A 25325-nucleotide genomic window follows, 5' to 3' on the forward strand; every position below is an offset into this window, starting at 1 on the left:
TGAAGGTGTTATAGAATAGAAGAGCAGCCATAAATGGTTTGGATCCTTTTTAGTATTTAAATACTCAATCAATGGATCTTAATAGTATGTGAAGGTCCAGAAAATGTCTTGACATTAAAACAGGATCGGAAAATATACATGATAACAGATATTTAAAAAAGAACACTAAAAGGAAATCAAACTTTGAATAACTGTAACAATTATTCCTGGTTGCTGAGAATAGATAATGAAAGGCAAGGGATTATGGAAGCAGAATGTCGTATACAAAGTCAGGTGAAGTCTCAACCAGTTGTTGTTATTGATATTATAATGAGATGTTGAATGCTGAAATGGAAAGATAATAGACTAAAACCAGAAATGGTATATAATATAAAACCAAAATATAATAATAAATTTTATTTTGCAAAATGAGGAGAACCCTCATACTTTAAAAGGTTGGAGACCACTGATTTAGACTATCTCTTTTGGAGGGCTGAAATTGCCTTTCAATGTTTTCTTAATGTGGTGGTTAGAATATAAACTACCAGGAAGTCATTGGGGGAAGGGGGTAAATAGGTTGGCACAGCGGACAGAGCATTGGGCTTGGAGTCAGCAAGACATGTTCCTGAGTTCAAATCCAAGCTCAGACACTGACCTTGGGCAAGTCACCTCACCTTTTGTGCCTCAATTTCCAGATCTGTAAAATGAGCTGGAGAAGGACATTAAAAAAACCACTCCAGTATCTTTGCCAAAAAACCCCAGTGGGATTAGGATTGAACAGAATTGAAATGAGTGAACAACAGCAAAAACTATTCTTATTTCATTTGGCCCTCTTGGAGGCAGATGCTATTATTATCCCCATTTTACAGGTGAAGAAACTTTACAGAAGGAAGTAAAGTGACTTGCCCAGAGTCCCACAACTAGGATGTGTCTAGATTTGAACTAAAGTCTTCTTGACTCTAGGCTCCATTCATTGTATCAACTTAGGCAAGTCACTTCTCTGGATTTGCATCTGTAAGGTAAGGAGGTCACAATAGATGACCCTCCAGCTCTTGGTCTAGATCTACAATCCTACGAATCAATGACTCTAAAGTGTACTTGCCCCTCATTTGCCAGTGTCTGTGGAAACTAAAAGTTGTCCTTTATCAAATAACTCACTACCAAGTGAAGGGGAGCCCCCCACCTCCCAGCCTTTCTTTCCTTGGAGGGGAGAACAGAAAACAAAACAGCTCTGGTATTTTCCCCCAAAGTAGGCTCAGCACCAATCAAGAGATTTCTCTAGATTTTTCTACATGGGGCCAATAGACTTCTCATCCTGAAGATGCCTCCTTCCCTGTGACTGGCGAGTTTAATTTCATGAAAAAGTCCAGGTTATCTGTGATCACTTCTCTCAGTGCTTTACTCCCCACTCAGGACATTTCCAGATTGCCCCTGCCCTTTATATTCCATTAGAATATAAGTTCCATAAGAGTAGGAACTGCCTGTATTTCTTATAGTTTTACTTCCCAGTGTAGCACATAGCAAATGATTAACAAATTATCTATCTCTCTGTCTCTGGCTCTTCCTCACTCTCAGTGACAACCTGGGAGTTTCCTGGGGACAGTGTGGTCAGTGATCTTTTTCAAAAACATCACCATGCAGCTGAGGCCCCAGCAGCTCAGTTAAATGGAAGGCTGATGTGCCGGCTGTACCTTGTACAAGCACCAGGCCACCCTAGAGCAGTTCTGCAGGAATCATTTGAAATTGGATGAAATGAAGAACCAGGAGCCTAAGCTCCCTTTCTTTGCCACCAAGTGGTTCATTTGTACATGGCTATTTTCATGCTATCTCCTTTATTATACTGTGAGTTCCTTGAGAGCAGTGACTGTTTTTGCCTTTCTTGGCATCCCAAAAGTACCTGGCACATAGTAGGGCTTAATAAAAAAAAGGCTCTGTGACCCAAGACATATTTCTTCTCTTCTCTGAGTGTCAGTTTTCTCACCAACTCTAACATTCAGTGATGGAACTGTTCCTGATGGCATCTCTGTGTCACCTAATGTGGTTTTAAAATGCTAACTTGGAAAAGCAAGACTGAATTGGGTTTCACTAAGTCATTTCCCAAGAGACACTTCCCACTCCTGTAGAAGCTCTATTCATGGCAACCCAGTCATTATCTTCTCAGGTTCCCCCTTTCTGTTTTCCCCTCTTTTCCTTCTCTTCATCTATCTCTTTTCTTCCTACTTTTTATTCCCACTTAGAAGGTAGCTGGGGAAGGCAGAAAAAAAAAATGCTAACTTTGAGCCAAATGGCCTGAGTTCAGATTCTGGCTTTGCCATTTACTGCTTATACAACCTAAAACAAACCACTTAACCTCTTTGACATCAATTTCTTCATCTATAAAATGAGGTTAGACTAGATGATCTCAGGTCCTTTCCAGGTCCAACGCTATAAAATAAAGGGGCAGGCTAGTACTAGGGCATACTACAGATGGCACAAAGTGCCTGTTCAATGGTTACTGGAGAAGACAGATTCTTCATAACCACAGCGAGCCAGAAGAAGGATGGGTTGCAGAAGATATCAACTTAAGAAGCCTGGCAGCCAGGGATTCTTGTCATCTCTGTCACTAATGTGCTGGGTAGCCTCGGGCTCTGTTTCTGCCTCTGTTTCTTCCTCCTTGGAAAGGGCAGGGAGTAGCCTTGTAGACAGATGCAGCCAATGCCCAGTGTAAGACAACCAGGGTCCCAATGATGAAGCAAAAAGGGTCAGGAATTCCCATGGAAAAGATCCTCTAGTCTAGAGTCCTATTTCCTTCCTTGTTCTTCTCATCTTGCCAAATTTGTGGTACGGCTTCCTTTCCTCTTACACTCTGACTGCTAAAGTGCTTTCCAGATTGATGAAACTACCGCTGCCATCAGCCAAAGGCTCATTGGCCAGTACTGTAAGCACCCCTGGGGCCAAGACAATGTAAGTGGTCAGCACCATCATAGAATTAACTAAGCAAATATCACTTAGGTTACTTTGGGAAAGTGAGTATGAAGCATTGCCTTAAAAATGAATGTGATGAAGAATAAAATGAACAGAATCAAGAGAACTATTTATGCACTGACAGCAATATTGAAAAAACAACTTTGAAAGCTGCAAGAACTATGAGCAATAAGATAGCATTCATGACTAAAAAACTAATGATAAAACATCATGCTATCCATGATAAAGAGATAATAGGTTTAGGACGCAGAATAAGGCAAATATATAAATAATAATAAGCTAGGTGGTAAAGTGAAGAGAGTACTAGATCTAGAATCAAGAAAATGACTCAAACCTGGCATCAGATATTTACTAGCTAAGTAAATTCTGGGCACGTCACTTAACCTCTGTCTATCTCAGTTTCCTCATCTGTAAAAATGAGGATAATAATAGCACCTAGCTCCCAGGTTATTTTGAGGATCAAATTCAGTGTTCGTAAAGTGCTTAGCACAGTGCCTGGCAGAATGTCTGCTATATAAATGTTAACTATTATTATTACTATCATCATTATTATTATTATAGCTATAGGTATCTGTTAGTGAGCAGACAAGGGCAAAGTTCTACAACAGGAGAGCAGAAAAAAATACTGAGTGTTAGTGGAGAGAATAGAGCCTGTGTGCTAGTGGAATAAAGTCCAGTGTTATTAGTTAATGCCATTATTAAAATAAAAAAGGAAAAGATTGTCTAAAGCAAGGATTTTAATGTTATTTTTTATCATAGACCTTACTGACAATCTGGTGAAGCCTTGGACTACTTCTCAGAATGATAGTTTGTTGCTATAGTCACAACTGAAAAATTAGTACTAGATTCCCAAGAAAAATTAATAAAAAATAAAGATATAATTTTTAACAGACCTCTTAAAATCTACCCACAGATCCCTGGATTCCCATTAAAAAAACCGTGCTCTAAGGGATCAAGTGAGGGTGTAAATTACCCTTCCATTGAGGGTCCCTCTAAAAGCTGCCTTTGCTCTCAGAAAAGCTGATGATCTGCACTGTATTTCATAGGTGAAGAAACAGACCCTGGGTGTTGAAGCAATTGATTTGACCAAAGTCATCCAGTGAAGAAATGTTCCTTCCTCGGAGCGTGACACTGGGTGAGCCATTGCTCACAGCCAGAGCCAGAGAGGCTGTTTCCTAACTCAGCCTGAATACAGAACATTCTGGAGTACCAGTAACACAATGTCCCGATTCTGCAGGAACAAATAAGCCCAGATCTGAGAGCCCTGGTAAGCACAAAGACGTGTTCCCAAGGGCACCGGTTACCTGCCCTTTGCTGACGGCTATGTTGGCTGCCTTAACATTGACTGACTGGAGGAGGAAAGATGGAAAGTGGTAAAAGCCTGGCTTCATGCCCAGCTGGCACTGCACAGCCTCCAAAGCTGGCTCTTTAAACATCCTGGGTTGCAGTTGCCCAAGGTTCCTTTTATGGAGGATTCCAAAGTAGTAGCAGCGTTGGCTCCCATTGCACCCTTTCCCCTGCTCTCTGGGGAACAAGAGGGAGAGCCAGGGAATCAGTGATGCCGTGAAAAGAGCCCTGTTTTTTGGAGCCACCGTATTCTGCTACTTCCTACCCCCCTGCGATCTTGGCAGCCCATTTCACATCTTAGTGACTCAGTTTCTTCCTTTGTAAAATGAAGGGAAGGACTGAAGTAAAAAGCTCCTTCCAGCTCTATATCCTATGCTAATAGCTAACAGTCATGATGGAGGAGCAATCTAGACCCTGGCAGAGCGCCTGCCGTATAGATGCTTAATAAATGTCTGTGGATTGATTGGCCCATAAGCCCTGATTCTCAACTCCCAAACCAGGTGGATGAGGGAAGAGAAGCAGATCCCAGCATACTTCTGGAGGGAAGGGAAGCCACAGGGGCCGCTGGAGAGGAATCTGCTCTTAAAACTCAGCGGTCTGGAGCACAAGGTCATGGCTAGTCGGCGGCAGCAGCAGATGGACAAGGTCCCAACCTTAGATGCCTCCCTTAAAATCTACCCAGGTTAAAGGCCCATTCAGCCAGCAACAAAGGCTTGCTCCTAAACGACGGGCTCCGAGAAACCCTTCAATAAGACGCAGTCCCGTTTGCTCTCCAGGGAGAGATGGGCAGTGTGGATGGCTCACTATGTCCTTCAGGAAGCCCCGGATAAGCAGGGGAGCCACAGATGGCGACTGGTTGTCAGAGGCATCCGACTAGAGATTTCAAGCATGTGCCATCCATTGTGTTTGCAATGATACTTAAAACAATGTGGTTAAGGCCTAAGCAAATAGCTGCTGCTTTAAGAGCAGAAGAGCCTCCAGGGAAATAGAAAGAGGGACATTTGTCAGAGGTTGACACCAGGACCAAGGGCCTTGCCCAAGACTTTCCCCATTGCATCTGTGATAGGAACAGGTTGCTCAGTACCCCTGACCCGAGTCCTACTGGAATCACCAGGCCCCTATAGAGATACCTGGGCTATGGCAGAAGTTTATGGGGGTATAGCCCACAAATAGAACCATCTTTAGCAAATGCACTCACTGCAAGATCTCCTTATTCTTTCAGCTTACAATTCAAATTGGGATGTGTCTTGGAAGGTTCCTTAAGCTTTGAGTGTGCTCCAGAATGCTTAAACAGTTGCTGTTATTAGAACAAATCACATCCCCATTATGCTGCATTAGCCACATAAGCTGCTTAGTCCTTTGGTCTTCTGCCTTTTATTTACCTCCTGTTGAGAAATGGGAGCCAAGGAAATACAGCAGAAAGGAAGGAAGGAAGGAAGGAAGGAAGGAGGAAGGAAGGAAGGAAGGAAGAAGAAAGAAAGGAAGGAAGGAAGGAAGGAAAGAAGGAAGGAAGGAAGGGAGGGAGGAAGGGAGGGAGGGAAGAAGGAAGGAAGGAAGGAAGGAAGGAAGGAAGGAAGGAAAGAAGAAAGGGAAGGAGGGAGGGAAGAAGAAAGGAAGGAAGGAAGGAAGGAAGGAAGGAAGGAAGGAAGGAAGGAAGGAAGGAAGGAAGGAAGAAGGAAGGAAGAAAGAGAAGGAGGGAGGAAGGAAGGAAGGAAGGAAGGAAGGAAGGAAGGAAGGGAGGGAGGGAGGGAGGAAGGAAGGAAGGAAAGAAGGAAGAAAGGGAGGGAGGGAGGGAGGAAGGAAGGAAGAAGAAGAATGGATGGAGAAAAGGAGGGAGGATGGCAAGAAAGGAAGGAAAAAAGAACAAGAAAAAAGAAAGAAAAAGAAGGAAGAGAGAGAAGGAAAAAAGGAGGAGAAAAAGGAGAAAAAAATCACCCTCTGCCATGGATGACTTTCTGCCCCATGCACATACCAATAGCACCCTCTGCTGCCTAATTTTAGAATTGCTGCACCTTGCCTTTCCAGTGTTGGGGAAATTCTGCCCTCTTATATCTTCCATCTTTCCCACCATACTGTGAGTAAAATCAATTTTAAAAAACATTTATTAAATTCCTTCTAGGTGCCAGATATTGTATTAAATGTGAGGGATGCAAAAGATAGGCCCTGGCCTCAAGGAACTTACAATCTAATGAGGGAGATAACATGCAGCACACGAAGGATAAATGGGAAATAATTAAGAAGACAAGATCAAATATGATTTTAACTTGAATTTTAGAGGGTTAGGGAAGACTTCCTGTAGAAGATGGGTTTTAGTTGGGACTTAAAGGAAGCCTGAGAGGTCATTAGTGAAGAAGGGAGACCATTCCTGACATGGGAAGAAGCCAGAGCCAAGAGATGTAGTCTTGTTGGTGGGACAGCCAGAAGGCCAGCGTCCCTGTCCTGAAGAGTACATTTTGTGGAGGAAAGTGTAAGAAGACTGGAGGGGAGCTGGTTATAAAGGGCTTTGCATGCCAAAGAGATCATTTTGTATTTGATCCTAGAGGCACCAGGGAGCTGTGGGGAGATGGGGGAGACATGATTGGACCAGTCTCCTTGGAAGCTGAATAGAGGATGAATTGGAGTGGGGAGAGACATGGAGGAGAGAGGCCCCCATCGTGTTATTGTAATAGCTCCGGTATGAGGTGATAAGGGCCTAGTTAGCCTGGTGACAGTGTCAGAGAGAGAGGGCACGTTTGAGAAATGCTGCAAAGGTGAAATTAGAAGCTTTGGCAGTCGTTGGATCTGGGCAGTGAGTCTGTGAAGTGATGCAGGTTTGTGACAGTCAGCTCATGCTGCTCTTTGCTGCTTCCTCTGGGCCTTCAATGACTCCCTGTTGCCTTCAAGATAAAACACAAATGCCTTTGTTTGGGCTCATCTGCCTCCAGCCTAACTTTCCAACCTTCTGCATTTCAGTCTGTTCCAAATAAGCTGGACAACTGCCTTCTCCTCCCTCTCTATCTACCATCTTCATGACAGTGAGCTCCCTCCCTGTTGAGATAGTTCTTTCCCTTCAAACTCCATCTAGGTATCCTTTTTTAACCTACCCCAGGTGGAAGGGAGCCATCTTTTCCTCCTCAGGTCCCTCATCCCTTTCTGTTTGACTTCAGTGCACCAATCACATTTGAATCTGTACTTGGGTGGGTTTCATCCTCCCATGCCTATCCCCGCCCCTAAACGGGTCTTTAAAGTCAAGGGCTCCGTCTGTGTATGTCCGTGGAGCCCAGTGCCCTGTAAAAAGTAAGCCTTTCCATTTTGGAGTCCAGACCTCTAACTTTCACTAGTGTAAGACAAAGACGTTAAACTCGCTGCCTGCAAACAATACTCCCCAGTGTGGAAGGAGCCAAATTAAAACGGAAGTGGGAGATGTTTAACAAAATAAAAAATCAACACAGATAATGTCAAGGTGTAGTTTTCTATGTTAATATGTGGCTCTCAGGGATACAAATGTATCAAGATATATTTGTATCTTGCTTTAGTTGAGTTTGACGCCAATGGTATAGGGAATTTATTCTGGCAATACAGATCAATAACTATGTTGCAGTTTGTAATCTTAAAGAGTCACTGGATCACTGAAAAGTAAGTGACTTGCTTATGCTCATCCGGCCAGTATGCATCAAATTAGGTGATTCTAGGCCCTCACTCCACCATGCTGTTTTGTCCTTTCTCAAAATATACATCATTAAATTAAATTGTTAAAATAGACAATTATTATAGATCTCTGGAGAAGGATTTTATAATTTTCTTCAGTGGAAGCAGGAAGGATTCAGTCTAGTTCTAACTGAGCATTTTATTAATTGTTATTCATAATAGTAATAACCATTCACATTTTTACAATAAAAAGAGATTAAATCGTTTACTTGGAGGATTAAGAATTCAATGTCCAGGGTAAATCCAAGTACTAGTATCTCAATATTCCCTTCTAGATTTCATGCCCTTGACTGTCATTAGGATGAAGACCAGAGGCTGTCCCAATGACTATATGCTTTTCTTCCCCATCCCCCACCTATCCTGACTACTGCTGCCAAACCACACCTTTCCCTGACCCACCATCAGCAAAAGTGGGCAGCAAGCTGGCCATTAATCAAGGGAGGTAAGCTCAGACCAGACACCAGCTTCAAAGTCTGCATGGTTTAGTGGGCCAAGTCACAGACTGACAACTCTGAGCAATGAAGTCCCAGGATAACTTGGCCATGAACACGTCGTGTGACCTTAAACAGCTTGCCCTCGAGAAAGCCTGAGCTTTCTCATCTATATGCCAAGATACAGGTGTATCTTGTTCTGTACAAGATCGGAGGTGATTGCAGTAGTCCAGGCAAAGGATAACAAAATCCCACTATGGGCATATTCATCAGGGAGATCAAGGAAAGAAATCAAGATCCAATGTGTGTGTATATATATATAAGCAGCTGTATTTGTGGTAGCAGAGAACTGGGAACTAATTAAAGGGGACACCCATCAATTGGAGAATGCATGAGCAAACTACATGAATATAATATAAGATTATTGCGATGAACTTGAGGAACTCAGAGAAACATGAAAAGATTGATTTGAACGGATACTGAGTGGAAAAAGAAGAAACAAAAGAGCAACATACAAAACTACAATAATGTAAATTTAAAAGTCACTAGAAGATAGTCAAATTCTGAACAATGGGAAAACAGATGATGTTTGATGATAATTCCTCTTAGCAGAAAAAATGAGGACTACTGGGTGAGAATGAGGCATTTGTTTACAGATATATTACCAAGTCAGTAATATATTTTTAAAGCTATTTTTTTAAGTTATGAGAAGATTCATTTGGAAGTGAGGGAAGGAGGAAGAAGAATTCCACAAATGACTATGATATTTAAAAAATAGATAAATACAGCTATGAGATTGAACTGAGGTGCTAACAGATAAAGAAAAATAAGGAAGAGATGCTTCTACATTTCAGAGGAAGAACCTATGTCATACCTACTGATTAGCTTTGAAAATCCAGAGAAAGAAAGGAATTGTGAAAGATGCATAATGATGCTAGGGGGAATGCCTTCTGCCCCTCCCTCCCCCACCTCCAATTGCAAATGTGAGGTAGTGTTATTGTTATTGTCCACAAAGAGCAGGTATGCTGGAGCTAGCTTAAAGAGCAGGTTTGCTGGAGCTAGCTTATAATGGCTTCCAGGGCTGATTGTTAAATTTTCAATGTGAGCATTTCTACTTCAGAAATTGGCCAATCCTTGGGTTGATATATTAGGGCTTGATATATTGTTTTGTTGATTATCTAAACTTAAGAGAGTGGTAGAGAAAATGTTAATAATGAAGATTAAATAAAAGTATGTCATGTGCATTTTTCAATCCAAAAGCCAGGTTGTTAAACATTTACCAACATACCACTTATTATGGCAAACTTTATAATGGTACTCAGGGATGCCTCTTTAAACTCCAAATCCTTCTATCTCCTTTTACTAGTTCTACTCCTACAGAATATCTTCTGTATCTCCCTCTCATACCTTTTTACTGCCTATATGCCACCCAGAGTGCAGTCTCATTATCTAACTCCTTAATTCCCAAACCGTGAGTGAATGGGAGCCTGACTGACCTAGAAAAGAATACCCAGAGAGTACTGGGATTACAGTTTTAATTTCAGGTAGGAAAAGTGGGATATTTCTTCTCTGGAGCTTCCCTTGCCCTATTCTCACTTTCTACTTTCCCCTTTACTGTATCTGCATTGTGTTTCCTATCCACCCATCTTCATCCCCACCTAATTCAGGGGGGTTGTTAAATGATCTCTGATATTCCTGTGAATTCATTCATCCCTATGCCTGATATACAGTCCCTCTTTACCTCCACTTCTTAGGATCCCTAGTTTGTTGAGTGAGTCATTCATTAAGAAAACAGTTATTAAGCACCAGCTATGTACAAAGTGCTGTAGTCAGGGCTAAGAGATAAAATGTTTAGAGAAGACATAGGTATCAACCCTCAAAAGGCTTTGGGTTGAATAGAGGTATAAAATAAAATCATAGATAAAAAAAAGGGCAATATTGACACATGCATTGAAGAATTACAAAATAAAGTGTGATGTGCTGTCAAGAGGAAGGAATCCATAGGATTACTGGAGAAGGCAGGATTGGGGGTGGACTTTTAAGAGTAGACAGGCAATTGACAGGAAAAGAGAAAGGGATGACTCTCCAGGAATAAATAACTCAAAATAATCATAGGCAGGCAGGCAGGCAAAAGTTATGTACTGGGGGCAAGAAGAGGTCCAGTTTGGCTGGGATGTGGAGTATACAGTGAAAAATATTTGGGATTCTGGACAAAGAGATGGTTTTGGTAAGGTTCTGGGTGCTCTTCTTTTGATGCTTACTTTTTCTACCCAAATAGTTATTATTAAGGAAATATGTCTCTTCTCTCACAATTTCTAGAAGCCTCTCAACAGAGAAGTTACAAATTAAGGAGTGGGTACCCCACCTTCAAGAACAAATCACCTTGACCTTTTTGTAAAAGCAATGCTAGTATACCATGATGCTATCTGTCTCCATCTCTTTATGTCTCTGATGCCTTCTCTCTCCGCCTACTTTTTTTTTTACTCTCTTCATTTCTTTTTTCCCTTTCTAATATCTCTTCTTTTCTTTCCTCTCCTCTCTATTTTTATTTTCCTTCCTCTTTCTCCCTCCCACTCTTGTCTCTATATCTCTCCATCTCTGTGTCTTTGCTTATCTCTCTATCTCTCCCTCTCTCACTTTCTCTTTCATAAATGTGCTCGCGCACACACACACACACACACACACTCCATTTTGTCCTCTCTAAGCCTCTGTCAAATTGGCCTAAAATCAGCTAAGAGAACTAATGGATTTGCCTCATTCAAGAAGCTCATGAAACCTGTCATGGAGCAAGGGTCTGCTGGCTTGGGATAAGGGGAAAGGGTGTGGGCAAAAAAAGTATAAAGTGAAAACAGTTGATTAATAGCATTTAAGTGAACACCAGGAAAAAAGAAAAGAAAAAAACCTGGGAATATAGGTTAGAAGAAGGAAAAGGAAAATTGGAAGAAGGAAGAGCAAAACTACAAAAAGCATTAGAGGAAGAAGCTGAAAGTTTGTCATTTAATTCAATTTCACAAACAGTTCCTGAGCCTGTCTAGAACCAGGAGGTATTCCAAAGAAGGCAGAACACATCTCTCATCTCAAATAAGACTTATCTGTCTGGGGAGACAAAATCCTTTCACAGGAGACAATCAGAGATGAACATGAGGCAATCAGTATCTGATGAGGTGACTAGATGGATGATAGCACAGTCCTGTGTTGTCCTTCACCCTCTGGCCTTCATCTGGACAAATGTCATAGATGCAACCTGGGTATGTAACCATCTTCAACAACCTCTCAAAACTCAAATTGGCTTAAAGAAATATGAGACTCTAAAAAGAATCTAATCCTCAGCATCTTCATTATTTGCAGAATTTGCCTTACCTAAATACTTGGATTTGAAAAGAGAAGTTCTTAAAGAAAAGAGGTTCTTAAAAAGATTTCTATCTCTACCTTTACTTACCTCCCCCCAACCCCCATATTTATCTCATGTCCTCTATCTCACGGACTGAGCTTGTTTTGATTAGAAGGTGTTGCTATACAAAGCCAAAGATCTGAATAAAACCTGAAAAATGCAACCAGTCACTGAGAAGTTTTATCTGCATCCTGCCAGGGCCATTCTCATGTGGGAATGTATTAGATAAATTTCTTGTCTCCTTCAGGAAGTCTTCTCTGATTAAACATTAAACATTAAACACCATTCCTTTGCCTCACTTTCCTCATCTATAAAATTAGTAGTCCTTAACTCAGAGGATTGTTGTGAAGGTCAAAAAACACTTCACCATCTTTAAAGTGCCTTATAGCAAAATGGCACAGTGGATAGAGCACCAGATCTGAAGTCAGGAGGACCTGAATTTAAATCTGATCTCAGATACTTAACACTTCCTAGTTGTGTGACCTTAGGCAAGAAACTTAACCCTACTTGTCTTAGCAAAAAAGAAAAAGAAAAAAGAAAAGAAAAGAAAAGAAAAAGAAAAAAAGAAAGAACGAAAAGTGTCATACAGAATGTCTAAAAAAATTTTAGGTTGACCTAAAAGTCAAATCAACAAAACTAAAAGATTTGCCAACAGACAATAACCAACTGACACAACCACCGCCTTATTTAGTTCTTTAAATGTATGTTAAGCACCTACTGGATATTAGGTTGTGATAACTTAAAACTAAGTTTTATATATAGAAACTCTCTATTTTTATTTTCCTTCCTCTTTCTTCCTCCCACTCTTGTCTCTATATCTCTCCAACTCTGTGTCTTTGTTTATCTCTCTCTCTCTCCCTCTATCACTTTCTCTTTCATAAATGTGTGTGCACGCATACACACATACACACACACACACACACACACACACATATAGAAAGGGACTATCCTTTTTCTACTCTGCCATCTTTAAGGAGAAACTATTGTTTTAGCAAAAGTCTGAGAATAGACAAGAGGAGTAAGATCATTCCTCTAAAGTCAATTTGTCTGAAAAAATAATTCCCATGTGGGCAATGGTGATGGTGACAATGATGATGATTATAGTAATGGTGATGATGACAATGATGGTGATGTTATGGTGATGGTGATTGTAAAAGTGATGATGACAGTAGTGGTGACTGTGATGGTGACTGTGATGGTGATGGTGATGATGACAATGATGGTGATGTTATGGTGATGGTGATTGTTATGGTGATTGTAAAAGTGATGATGACAGTACTGGTGACTGTGATGGTGACAGTGATTGTGATGGTGACGGGTGGTGATGGTGACAGTGATGGTGATAATGACAGTGGTGGTAATGGTGATTGTGATGATGATGGTGATGTTGACAGTGGTGATGATGGTGACAGTGATTGTGATGGTAACTATGATGGTGATGGTGACAGGGGTGGTAATGGTGATTGTGATGATGGTGACAGTGACAATGATTGTTATGGTGACAGTGGTGGTGATGGTGACAGTGATTGTGATTGTTATGGTGACAGTGACGATGATTGTTATGGTGACAGTGATGGTGATAGTGATGAGGGTAATGATGGCGATGATGAGACTCAGTGACTCTGCTCTGGTTTTAGTTATTTTGTTGTGATTACAATCACATATTACTATTGATCAAATTGCCCTAAAGCCACTGGGTGAGTAGTCCTCAGAATTGAGCAAAGAGAGACATTTTGTTTCATTTTTAACTTACTTGAAGAAGTCTTCCTTGCAGTAGACACTCCCCGCTCTAGAGAAGCACCTGTCAGCCAGCTGCATCTGGCAGTCTGCACACTTAAGACAGGAGCCGTGCCAATGCCTGTCTAAAACTTTGAGGATGAACTTATCCAAGATGTGCTGATTGCAGCCGGCACACTGAGGGATCTCTGAGAAGGCAGGAGATGGCAGGGAAGGAGGAAAGGAGAGAAGAGAGAAAAGAAAGAGCAGCGTCAGCCTTGCGCATGGTGCCATTTGCATTGACTTCTCAGCAGGCAAACCGAAACACTCATCTGACTTTGGGTTCCATTCTACTCTCCTTTTCTAGGATGTGACCCATATTGCATTACAGGGAAATAGTTTATAAACCGTCTTTCCATTTCTGTTCTGATGGACTGGAGCCATAACTATGATAGGGAAACCGGTAAGGAAGCTGAGGGTAACTGACAGGAGTAGGAGAGGGGTTGGAGTAAGTGCATGGTTTTGTTTTGTTTCGGGGTTTCTGGCAACGTTACTCTGGTCCGCCATTTCTGAATCTCTTGGTTTTCCATAATGTGGAATAATCATACAAGGTCCCTTGTCCAGAATTCAGGCCACTCCCCACAAAGGTTTTATGCCTTCTCCAAGGCTTTCCCTACCTCTCCCTTCCCACCCTTAAGTTCTCCTGATGGTTGGGGACCAAGGATCATGCATTTTGTCATTGCGGGCTCAGGACGGACCCTCTTGGGTGTGCACTGCCATATTAGGACCATGGCTTCAAAAGTCATATAAACAATAAGGGCAAGGGATATTTGCTATGGGATAGAGATGTGGGAGAAGGCCATGGCATCTTTGGAACTCTTGGGTAGAGACAGCAGCTTTCTACCCTTACCTCTTATCCAAAGCCTGTCTTTCTGAAAACCTATTTAGATATCTGTCTGACTGAAGAATAACCAGCCACTGAATTTGACTGGAATCATACGAAAAGAAACAGCTTTCAATGCTTGTGAGGGAAAAAAAGAAAGACAAATCACAGTCTTTTCCATTCTCTTATTTCTATGCTCCCAAAGAATCATCAGACCTGAAAAATCAACCCAACCAAGCTAAAAGATTTTCCAACTGACAATATCCCCTCAACACAGCCAGGACCTTATTCAATTCACTAAGTAAGTGTATATTAAGCACCTACTGGGTACTAGTACTTGCTAGAACTAATTGCTTCTATAACCTTTCTTCTGGAACCTTCTTCCAATGAATTCATTTTAAAGCTTTACTCATTTTGACTGCCTATGTCACATGACTCCATAATACCAGTGAAAGCTGTAAAGTTCACCTTAACTCTCATATGAAACACATCCTCATTGCCCGCATTATATTAATCAAAAGAACAATCCCATAGTGTTATTCCAATGTCTCATCGTGTCTTGCGATGGTTCTCACATCTCAGAGGACATTACACTCCGATGGCGCTTTCAGATTCTAACACTCTGAAGTCTTGATGATGGCCCATCATCTGACAACCAGCCCCAAAACTAGTCTTTCATACAAAGAGACTGATAACCATACCCACAATATGGTGTCAGAGAATTTCTTCCAGCTCTAGGATTCCATGAAACAGAAACTGAAGTAAGGTCACAAGGCCAAGCCAAGACTAACCATCCCACTGCTCTTTACATTCTAGTCAGAGCCATAATCGGTCGTTTTTGTGGCAGAATCAATCACTGGACGACCATTTAATAATTATTTACTTTCTACCAGACACTATACGTTGTGCTGGAGATACAAAGAGAAAGCCTTCTTATGTTCTAATGAGGAAGGTTACATGTACATAACAAGTTATACATGCATTGCAGATAGAAAGCAAGCTGAGCAAAAAAAAAAAAAAAAAAAAAAGCATTAGCAGCTGGGGAGACCAGGAAAGACTTGTTGAAAAAGATCATTTGAACTGAATCTTGAAGGAAACTAGGGAAACCAAGACAGGGCAGTAAGGATTGGAGGGTTCTACGGGTTTGAGGGACAGTCAGGGCAAACATGTGGGGATAGGAAATGGAATACCAAATGTGAGGAATAATAAATGGACTAAAATGCATCCTCGATTCACTTAAAATGGAAAGGTGATGACCTAGAGATACTAGAATACCTCAAGGACACTGCTTGAGAGGTCAGAGTGGGAAAGAACAGGACGAAAATGTGGCTGGTTAACTTAGGTTGTGGCCACTGGGGGAGAAATCATGCTTTCTATTTTAATTCATTATTCTTGCTAAGTTCTAAACCAGTTGTTTCTGTACTGCCAAAGGACTACAGATGCTCTCACCACTGTCTATATGATGTCCCAGTACAAAGCCCTGATCACCTAGCCCTAATTACAGCCCTGAATATATTGCGGGCTAAGATGTTAAAAGAAGGCTTAGTGAGGTTGTAATACTTGATCTAGCCTTTGAGAAAGGTAAATTTTGGAATGTGGGTAAAGGAAAGGACAACCTCACATTCCCCAGAGTTCTTAAGACAAAGATAAAGGAGATGATTTTAATATCCTTACATCCTAAAACTCAGAGGAGGACTCAGAGAGACGTACTTCCAAGACAGACTCTCACAGATGGTCAGGATGGAAAATTCTAAAAAATGATCTAGAAAAAGATTTTAGGAGAACACAACTCTAAACCTCTGACCCTACAACTTAGTAATTTTGCCCAACAAAATCTACCTCAGCTGGAACACTGAGTATTTGACCCAGGATCCAGGTCAGACAGAATTAAATTAGTTAACTATGGTGATAAGATATACAAAAAGGGGTTTGGTCAGCCAAAGGAAGGGCAGCTTAGAAAGGAGAAGCCTTGTTGCCTGTACATTTGCCTGGAAGGAACAAGGTTAGCTTTGAGACACCTGTCATTTTTATAATCCTCCCTTTGTTCTTTTAAATCCCTGTGTTGATTAAAACCTAAATATAGTTGGTGTGCTGATTTCAGGGATCAGGCAAAGAGTGGCAAGGAGCCCAGCTCAGCAAGAGTAGTGGAAACAAGAGACCAATGACAGGAGCCAATGAGCTGAGCTTCCACTAGTGAAGGGGTGTGTGTGTGTGTGTGTGTGTGTGTGTGTGTTGGCAGGGATGTTTAAGGTGGATACAACAGCAGAAATGGGTGGTGGGACAAGGTTACAATGAGAAAATACCCAAAGTGGAACCCTGTTTTGAGGGAAGGAAGAACAAGATTTGAAGAGAAAAAATTGAAAGGGACCAAAGGTAAAACCAAAATGACAGGGTTGATCTAAATTGATCTCTGACTCCTTCCAGATTTAACCTTCTATTTTCTGATGAGTTCTTAGAGATTTTGCTTTCAGGATCTTCCAGCAGTCTCTCTGCTACTGAAATCTCAGGCAGAGCATGAAGTCCATGAGCGCACGCACACACACACACACACACACACACACACGCCTGTATGTATACATATATATTTTTATATGTGAGTATATATATGTATGCATTCATACATATATTGTGTATGTATTCCTTTGTGTGTATATTTTTCCCAAGAAATCTTATTTTAAAAAATATCTTTTGCTTTCAATCACCCTCATTTCCAAGCATCCTCCTCCATTTTCACAGGCCTTGCAAAACTATCCATTATAACAAAGGATAAAAAAGAGAAATGAACAACACATCTCTGATGTGCAACAGTATGTGCAAGGAACCAAACACGCAGTTCCCCATCTCTACAAAGAAGGGAAATACGTTTTCTCAGCTTTCCTAGGGGAACACTTGAACGGAGTAAGAAGTATTCACTCCCACGGCTCCTCAAGCCTCCTCCACCTCCATCCCCACCCCACCCCCACCCTGACAGCCAGGGTCTTATGCTAGAGACATTAGAATCTGCTGGAACCGTGTAAGTACAAATGCTGACTTGATATCCATAATGGGCCTGAGCCTCTGGACCAGCTAGGGGTAACTCAAATTCTCCCTGCAAGCTGCAGCCCTCCCCCAGATGGATGAATTAACTCTTTCAGGGCATCGATGAGTGCCCTGGGAAGGGTAATTTAGTAAATGGCCCCTTGGTGCCCTGGAAGAGTTAATTACTCACCCTAGTTCACCAGGGGAACAGGGCCACTCTCCCAACATAACTTTCTGACAAGGGAATACTAGAATCCAGCATATATACATATATAATTGTTGTTTTTTGCTTCTTCCAGGGAAAGATTTAGTGATATTCCTCTTCGCATATACAAATGCATGGGGGTAAGTACCTAGGATGTATGCACATAAAATTTATTTCAAGGAAGGTATCTACCAGGAGTCTTAATATGATGAGTATTCAAGGGAGAATACATTAGTGCTAATGTATGCAGAGAATGTTCCCGTCGGGGGAGTTTTTAGAGGCCTGTACATAGAGAGCAACATAACATTAAAGGAGAGACACAAAAGCAGACAAGCTGTGGCTCTATCCAGATGGAGAAGGGGGATGGTCCCTGCCAAGCCGGGAATCAATGGCTCTCAAAATGGGGCCTTTAGTCCTCACCCTCAGCTCTTCAAGTGGCCCTTAGAATGATCCAAAAGGCATGCAGGAAACCAAACGTGGGTATGGAGGAGAGGCTTTGTAAAGTACATTTTAATTAATCAATTTATTCATCCACAAGCTTTTATTGTATACCTACTATGCACCAGTCATTGTAGTAGGCTGGGAAGATACAAATATAGTGGTTGAAATAATCCCTAGTGGAAAGGAGCTCCTATTTCCCACTAAATATTTGAAACAAAATTTCACAAGAGCATTATTTATGGGGAACTCATGAATTTCCAATGGGAAGCTTTTCCTGACCTTCTTAGATGTTGGTACTCTCCCCTGTCTCCTTAAATGATGATATATTCACTAATAGAAATGTTACATATCTCTATTATCTATCATCTATTTATCTATCTAGATGTTGTACCCATGCCTTGTTCTTCAGTCATTTTTCAATCACAACTGTCTCTTTGTGACCCCATTTTGGGGTCCTATTGGCAAAGGTATTGGAGTAATTAGCCATTTCCTTCTCCAGCTTATTTTACAGATTAGGAAACTGAGGCAAACTGGGTTAAATGACTCACCCAGGGTCACACAGCCAGTGAGTATCTGAAGCAGCATTTGAACTCAGAAAGATGAGTCTGGCACTCTCTCCATTTTAACACCTCCCTACTCCCAACCCCAACCAAAATGTAAACCCTTGAGAGAAGGGAATATTTTTTATTTGTTTATCCTTAGTCTCCAACACCATGACTAACTAGCACATAGCACACTTTTAGTGTATACATTTTGGCATTGGTTCTGCAGTTTAGGACTTTGCAAAGGAGAAGATGTTTCTAATTCTAATTCAATGAAATAACAGGTCCAGTAAAAAAAAAAATATATATATATATATATTCCTTTATGTACCAACACTCCACTTTACAGATGAAGAAACTGAAACCGTGAGAAGTTGTCACTAGCCAGGGGTCCCACAGCTAGTTGGATGGCGTAGAATGAAGCTCTGAATGACTCCAAGATTAGTGCTCTAATCACTACCCCGGCCTGCCTCTTTCATATGCTCCTTCTGGATATGTCCGTGTAGACAACTGACATGACTTTTCAAGCCAATGTAAACTTTAGGATGTAAAGCACCAGATACGTGTTCGATTATTGTATAATATAATCTGTTAAATTCTCAATTCAGACAACATAGACCTTAATTGTAGACCTATAATGAATCTCTTATTTTTAATGGGTGCAGCCTTGATCTGGACAGGGCTCAAGTGAAGGCCCATCACCATAAATATTATACAATTTCCATGTGACAAGAATATTGCCAAATCCTAGCTAGTGACTCATGTATTATTTTTCTTTTCCTTTTTTTTTTTTAAAAACTGGAACTGTTATTTCAGTAGTGTAGGGGATGCCCAATTAGAAACAGCTTCTACTCTGCAAAATCTGGTCCTGGAGAGTAGCCTGAGACACGGAGGGCTGATGGCTCCCACCTGCCTTTCTGCCATCACTTGGCCTCTGTAGGAGTGGTCCCCCACGCCTGGGATGTCCCCTGAGCTCCATCTGCCTGCTGGAATCCTCAGTCCTTCAAGTTCAGTAGGGGGGTCATTGCCTATGGGAAACCTATTCTTTCCTAAACTTTTCCTTGTAGTCCACCCTGGGAGAATATATATTGTTTTTGCTGGCAGAAGATGCTCTTCATTTTGACTTTATCTACAAAGCTCCTAGTAGAGTGAAAAGGAAAGGGAACACATTTATTAACCACCTATTATGTGCCAGGTATTATGCTAAATATTTTAACAGATATCACCTCATTTCATCCTTAACAAGAGCAAGAGCTATTTTCCATTTCATTTTTATATCTGCAGTATCTGCTATGATAGGGAAACAAGGGTACATACTTATTAAACATACACTATGTACCAGGTATTTTGCTAAATGATTTTTAATAAATACTATCTCCTTTAATCCTTAAGAAGCACAGGGGCTCTTTGTTACTTCATCTTTATATTCTCAAGATGGTGGGAAAGGAAAGGAACACATTTATTAAGCCTACTATGTGCTAAGCACCATGCTAAGCAAATAGTAGCTCATTTAACCCTTATGACACCCTGGGAAGTAGGGACTATTATTATCCTCGTTTTACAGTTGAAGAACTACAGCAGTGATTCTGTGACTTGTCCAGGGACACAAAGGGAACCAGATCTGAAACCAGGTCTTTCTGCTGACAGTGACCAGATCTATCTTTGGTGACACTCAGCTTCCTGGGTATTATGCCCATTGGTTTTTTTTTTTGTGTGTGTGTGTGTTTTTTTTTTGGGGGGGGGAGTTATAACTTCATTTGTGAGTAGGATGTCCCAGAGAGAGAACTCCCTCTTACCAATAATTTTGGCATTGTTCTGCAGTTTAGGACCTCAGGGGATGCTTTGGGGATACTGAGAAATTAATGCCTTCCTCAAGGTCACAGAATCAGTAGAAAAGTGAACTTGAACTGGCTCTCTACCAGGTCATGCTACCTTGCACACAGTAGGCGCTTATAAATGCTTATTGGATTGGATTGGATTAGAATAGGTTGGATAGTGGAGGCAGCCCTGTGGGACTCTCTGAAGAATTTGGATGGCCTATTTAGTTATTGAGATTTGGAGAATTGGTCATTTTATTTAAATTAATAGACTCTTAAAAGCTGGGTGGTGATGAAAACCCTTTGAAGATTCTATGGACTATACTCTCCAAACACTCCAAACATTCATATGTCTAAATGGACCTGATTTTATAAGCAAACCAGATTGTACATGATACATTTTGAGCTTTTAAAGTGATATGAGATCTGTAAAAGAGAACCCAAAACAGCTTTGTGAGTTGGCACATAGGAAATACTTAACAAATGTTTGTTTCTTTCTTTCCTATTCACCTAATCTCCCACTTTGGAAGTCTGGGGTTCTCTTTGACTCTCCCATATGTGCACACCTTTCAGATCCATTCTTCTCAGTCCTTGCCCCCATTATCCTGGAGAAACTCTTATTATCACCATCCTGAGTTACTGTAACAGGCTCCTACGAGGTGGTTCAAGCTCCACACTCTCCCCTCTCCAACTTTCCTGTATACTACTGCAGACCATTTCTCTTTATATAGACTCAATTGATCTTGTCATTCTTCTGCTCAGAATTCTTCAATGACTCTCTATTATCTATGAAATGAAGCTCAAATTCTTTTGCCTGGCATTCAAAGCTTTATAAAGTGAATAGAATACCAAATCTGAAATCAGGAGGACCTGGGTTCAAATGTGACCTCAGACACTTAACACTTCCTGGCTGTGTGACTCTGGGCAAGTCACTCAACCCCAGTTGCCTCAGGGAAAAAATGATGTACACAATCTGGTACTATTCTATTTTATTAATCTTACATATAATGCTAAGTAAGTCCTATGTGCATTCTTTCCTGAGCCAACCTGGACTCTTCATCCCCCCTAATGTGTCCTCTCCCATCTAAGTATCTTTGCTTATACTATTCCCAGCATCTAGGAACTTCCAACATCTATTACTATAAAGTCCAAATCAAATGGTATATCCTCAATAAAAACCCTAACTGAAAGAGATCTTTCCTGGCTGGATCTTAAACAAAACTTCCTTTCACACTTTTCTGTCCTTATACATTATTATTATGTACTATGATTATTTGTAAGTACAATATATCCTACTAGACTGTAAACTCCATGAGGGCAGGGACCCTGTTTTATCTAAACTTTGCCTGTCTTTGATACTTAGCATGATGCTCTTCATATAATTAGGCATTCAGCAAATTTTAATGAATTCAGTTGAAGAATAGTCTATATCCTGGGGGTGGGAGAGAAGTGGTTTCTTGTGATGTGAATCTCTCATTTAAGAAAAATACATCCTAACAGTATCTAATTACTCTTAACATTACAACAGTTTGCCAAAAGTGCTTAATCCCTGAACAAGTGCATAAGCTGTCCCCCTCTATCTGCCAAACTCACATCAACTGTCATCATAATATGGGCTGGCTACCTCAAAATTCTCCCTCCATCAAAACATAGGAGCTTTATTGATTTTTCTTTGTTTCCCCCCTGAAAAAGAATTGGGAATAATAATCATTATGTCCCTAATACCTTTTCTCTATTTAGAGTCTTTAACTCAACATATTTTTCCCTTCCTCTATCTCATTTGATCCTTCTGACAATCCTGTGAGGCAGAGAGTATTCCTGTTTGACAGATGAAAAAACTGAGGCACTAGAGTTAAGTACTTTATCTAAGACTCTCCAGAGTAGTTAGTTAGCACAACCAGAACTTTAAATACCTTCCAATTGTTCTGTGTTCTTTCTTACCACATTCCTCCCCCATCCATACAGGTAACTCATAGGGTATAAGATTTCCATCTTAACACATACCTGAAAAACACTCTTGTGCCAACTTTTCTGGTAAAAGCATCTTGAATGCATTGTTGTCTACATCCCATAATTGCCTCCTTCATTATAGGATGTTAGAGTTTGTCCAGTTAATTCACTTCACTTCAATTCAGTTCTACAGATGAGTATTAAGGACATCTCTGTCTAAAAAGCCATATGTTAAATCTAGATAATGTGCCTAGACAAACCTAGACTGATCCTGTTACCATGTTACTAAATGAAAGGAAAAACTTTACAGGCCCTTTTGAAATGTACTTGGAAATGTATACATTGGAAGAAAATTCTCATTTCTCTCCTTATTTATTTTTTATGCACATAAGGAAAATCTTAAATTAATTTTTATTACATTTTAATGCTTATTTAATACAGAGAAAGAAAGAAATGTCTTAATTCACTGAGAAATATAAAAAAAAATAAAATTTGTCATTTCAAGAAACAGGATAGGAAAATGTTCTTGATGGTAAGTACATAAATCCATGCTGGAATGGGGATAGGGAAGAAAATGAATTCTAGATATCTATAACGTCCCAGAGGATATTTCTGGATAGGGTATCATCCTGTGAATGAGACTATTCTACAACATTAACACTGAACTAGATAAAAAGTGACCAAGATGCATCTGGCCATAAGATTACTTAAAAGTGAGGGAAATAAAACAAGGCAAACAATATTTGGCCACTCCCTTGTCCCAGATCATATACTTCCATTTCCATTAGGTGATGAAGATTTCAAAAATTCAGTTTTCAAATTCAGAATTGCACTCTCATAATCAATAAGACATATATACTGTTTCCTAATACCACCAAACTTCTTTCCTTGCTTTTAATGAAGATTTCCTTCATATCTGGGATAAGTAAAGGCTAGGAATCTCTATAGCTTCTGCACTTTTAAAAAATACACCTCAATTCACATAAGAAACCATGTTTTAAAGGAATTGATATCTTCATTTCCCTATGAGACACTTAATGATTTATTCTTCAACATCTAGAATTTAGTTTTCTCTCCTCTTAATTTTACACTCTTCCTTCCTGCTCCATCCTCCCTCCCATTTTAAGTTGTTTTTTTCTTGTAAAAGCAGTAACATAGCTTCTCAAGATGCTCATAACAAACAGGCAAAAATAAAAAAAAATAGGCAAGACACTATTTTCTAGAAGAATAGTAAAGAAAAAAATTATTCCAACTCCAAATTGATATACATTTGTTTTAAAGAATATTGTATGCATAAAATACATACCTATTTAAAATGCTTATGTATGTATGTATATATATATAGACATATATATATATATATATATATATATATATACACACAATATGTTGCCAAATTTCTGTGTTTTTTTTCTTTGAAAAATAATGACTGCCCTACAGAGAAAAAAATGTGTAAAGCCTTCATACCATAATCAACCACATCTAAGACAATCCCCTACACTCCCTTTCTGCTACACATCCTTATTGCCATCACTACTGCTAATGCTGATCTCTGTATGGTCATGCAGTGGTTTGTACTACTTTGGAAAACATACACAAACAAAGAATACTTTTGAAAATATCAAATTCAGAGCCATACTTCAAAGGTATGATAGTTGGGTTTGGCTTAGAAGGTTTTCCTGACCCCAAAAATTCATTGTGTAAGCATCTCTCTCCAAAGGTCTATTTTAAAAATATTGTATCAGTACTCTTCAATTAAAAAAATTATTCAGTAAAATATCAGATGGTTCTCATAAAAACAATTGAAAATCACATTAAATGAACCTATAATGTAGCTCTTCAAATGCTTGGGAACAATTCTCAATTTCTACTTTACTAAGAATATAATAATGAATTACTCCAATTAATTTCTGATGTCTTTATTTGTAAAATATCTCTTGCTTTTATATTACGTTTGTTTTCTTATTTTTCTCATCCTTCAAACTATCCCTTGTAGCAAAGATTTAAAAATAAAGAGGAAAAAAAGTAGTTTGACTCAATTAATATTTAACTATACATTGACAATCCTTTCAGTTTTCCACACTCCAAATCTCCCATCTCTTCAGTGAAATGAGGTTTTAAAATTTTCTCTATTCTTCCCTAGTGCTAACTCTGGACTTTAATCTATTTTTCTTCCAATCGTTTCTAAAGTAATATTCCAAATGTTTGTTAATCTGCACTTCACACGGATAAAACTTTTAGTTGAGATGGCTTCAAGTTTTGTCTCTATTAGGTTAGCTTCAGAACCAATTCCCTTAAAATTCCTTTGCATCACGATTAAAGTGAATTAGGTTTTATGGAATCATACTGACCAAGCAACAAGAAAAAGAGATTTAAACAAAAATATAACCACATAACAACTAGAGAGGTGGAATCACTTCCTAAACCCAATCTCTAGTGTAGTTAGTTCAAGAAACATTTTTCAATTTCAATAGGCAATCTGTAATCAATTCCATTATTGACCATTCAATCCATCTCCATCTCCTTCCCCTTCTAAAAGAGCATTTCATAAAATGTCATTTTGCATTCTAGATTTGGATCAGGACCCCCATAAATGTGCTACATTTGAGTCTCTTTTTAGCTAGTCCCCAGTGTTAGCAACAATTAACTCCAAGGAGTTTCTCTTTCCAAGGAAGCTACTGATAGTACTAACTACCTGTGCCTCATTCTCAAGGCTTCTAAAAGCACAATCCAAAGAGTATAATATATAGCCTAGCAAGACCATAAAGCATCCTAATGTACATGGTCACACATAATGAAATCCCATTACATTGGAAAAAATTTTGTGGACAAACCAATTTTCCTTCTTAGCAGAGATCTCACTAGACTGAGAATGACAAAGTGCAAATTTTAATACACTGAACCAGATCTTCTTGAAGACATTCATGCTACATAAATTGAAATCTGCCCATATT

At 39.9% G+C, this 25325-nt stretch overlaps 1 protein-coding gene across 1 annotated transcript in view; it reads right to left on the bottom strand.

Annotated features, from left to right (window-relative positions):
* LHX4 (LIM homeobox 4) overlaps positions 1–25325 on the bottom strand; it is a 61313-nt gene that overhangs the window by 26416 nt on the left and 9572 nt on the right. The window contains exon 2 of the mRNA XM_051998842.1: positions 13553–13724. Coding sequence (XP_051854802.1) covers positions 13553–13724 — 172 coding nt within the window. The remainder of the gene's footprint in view (positions 1–13552; positions 13725–25325) is intronic.

This window comes from Antechinus flavipes, chromosome 4 (genome assembly GCF_016432865.1).
Source record: "Antechinus flavipes isolate AdamAnt ecotype Samford, QLD, Australia chromosome 4, AdamAnt_v2, whole genome shotgun sequence".
NCBI classification, from domain to species: Eukaryota; Metazoa; Chordata; class Mammalia; order Dasyuromorphia; family Dasyuridae; genus Antechinus; species Antechinus flavipes.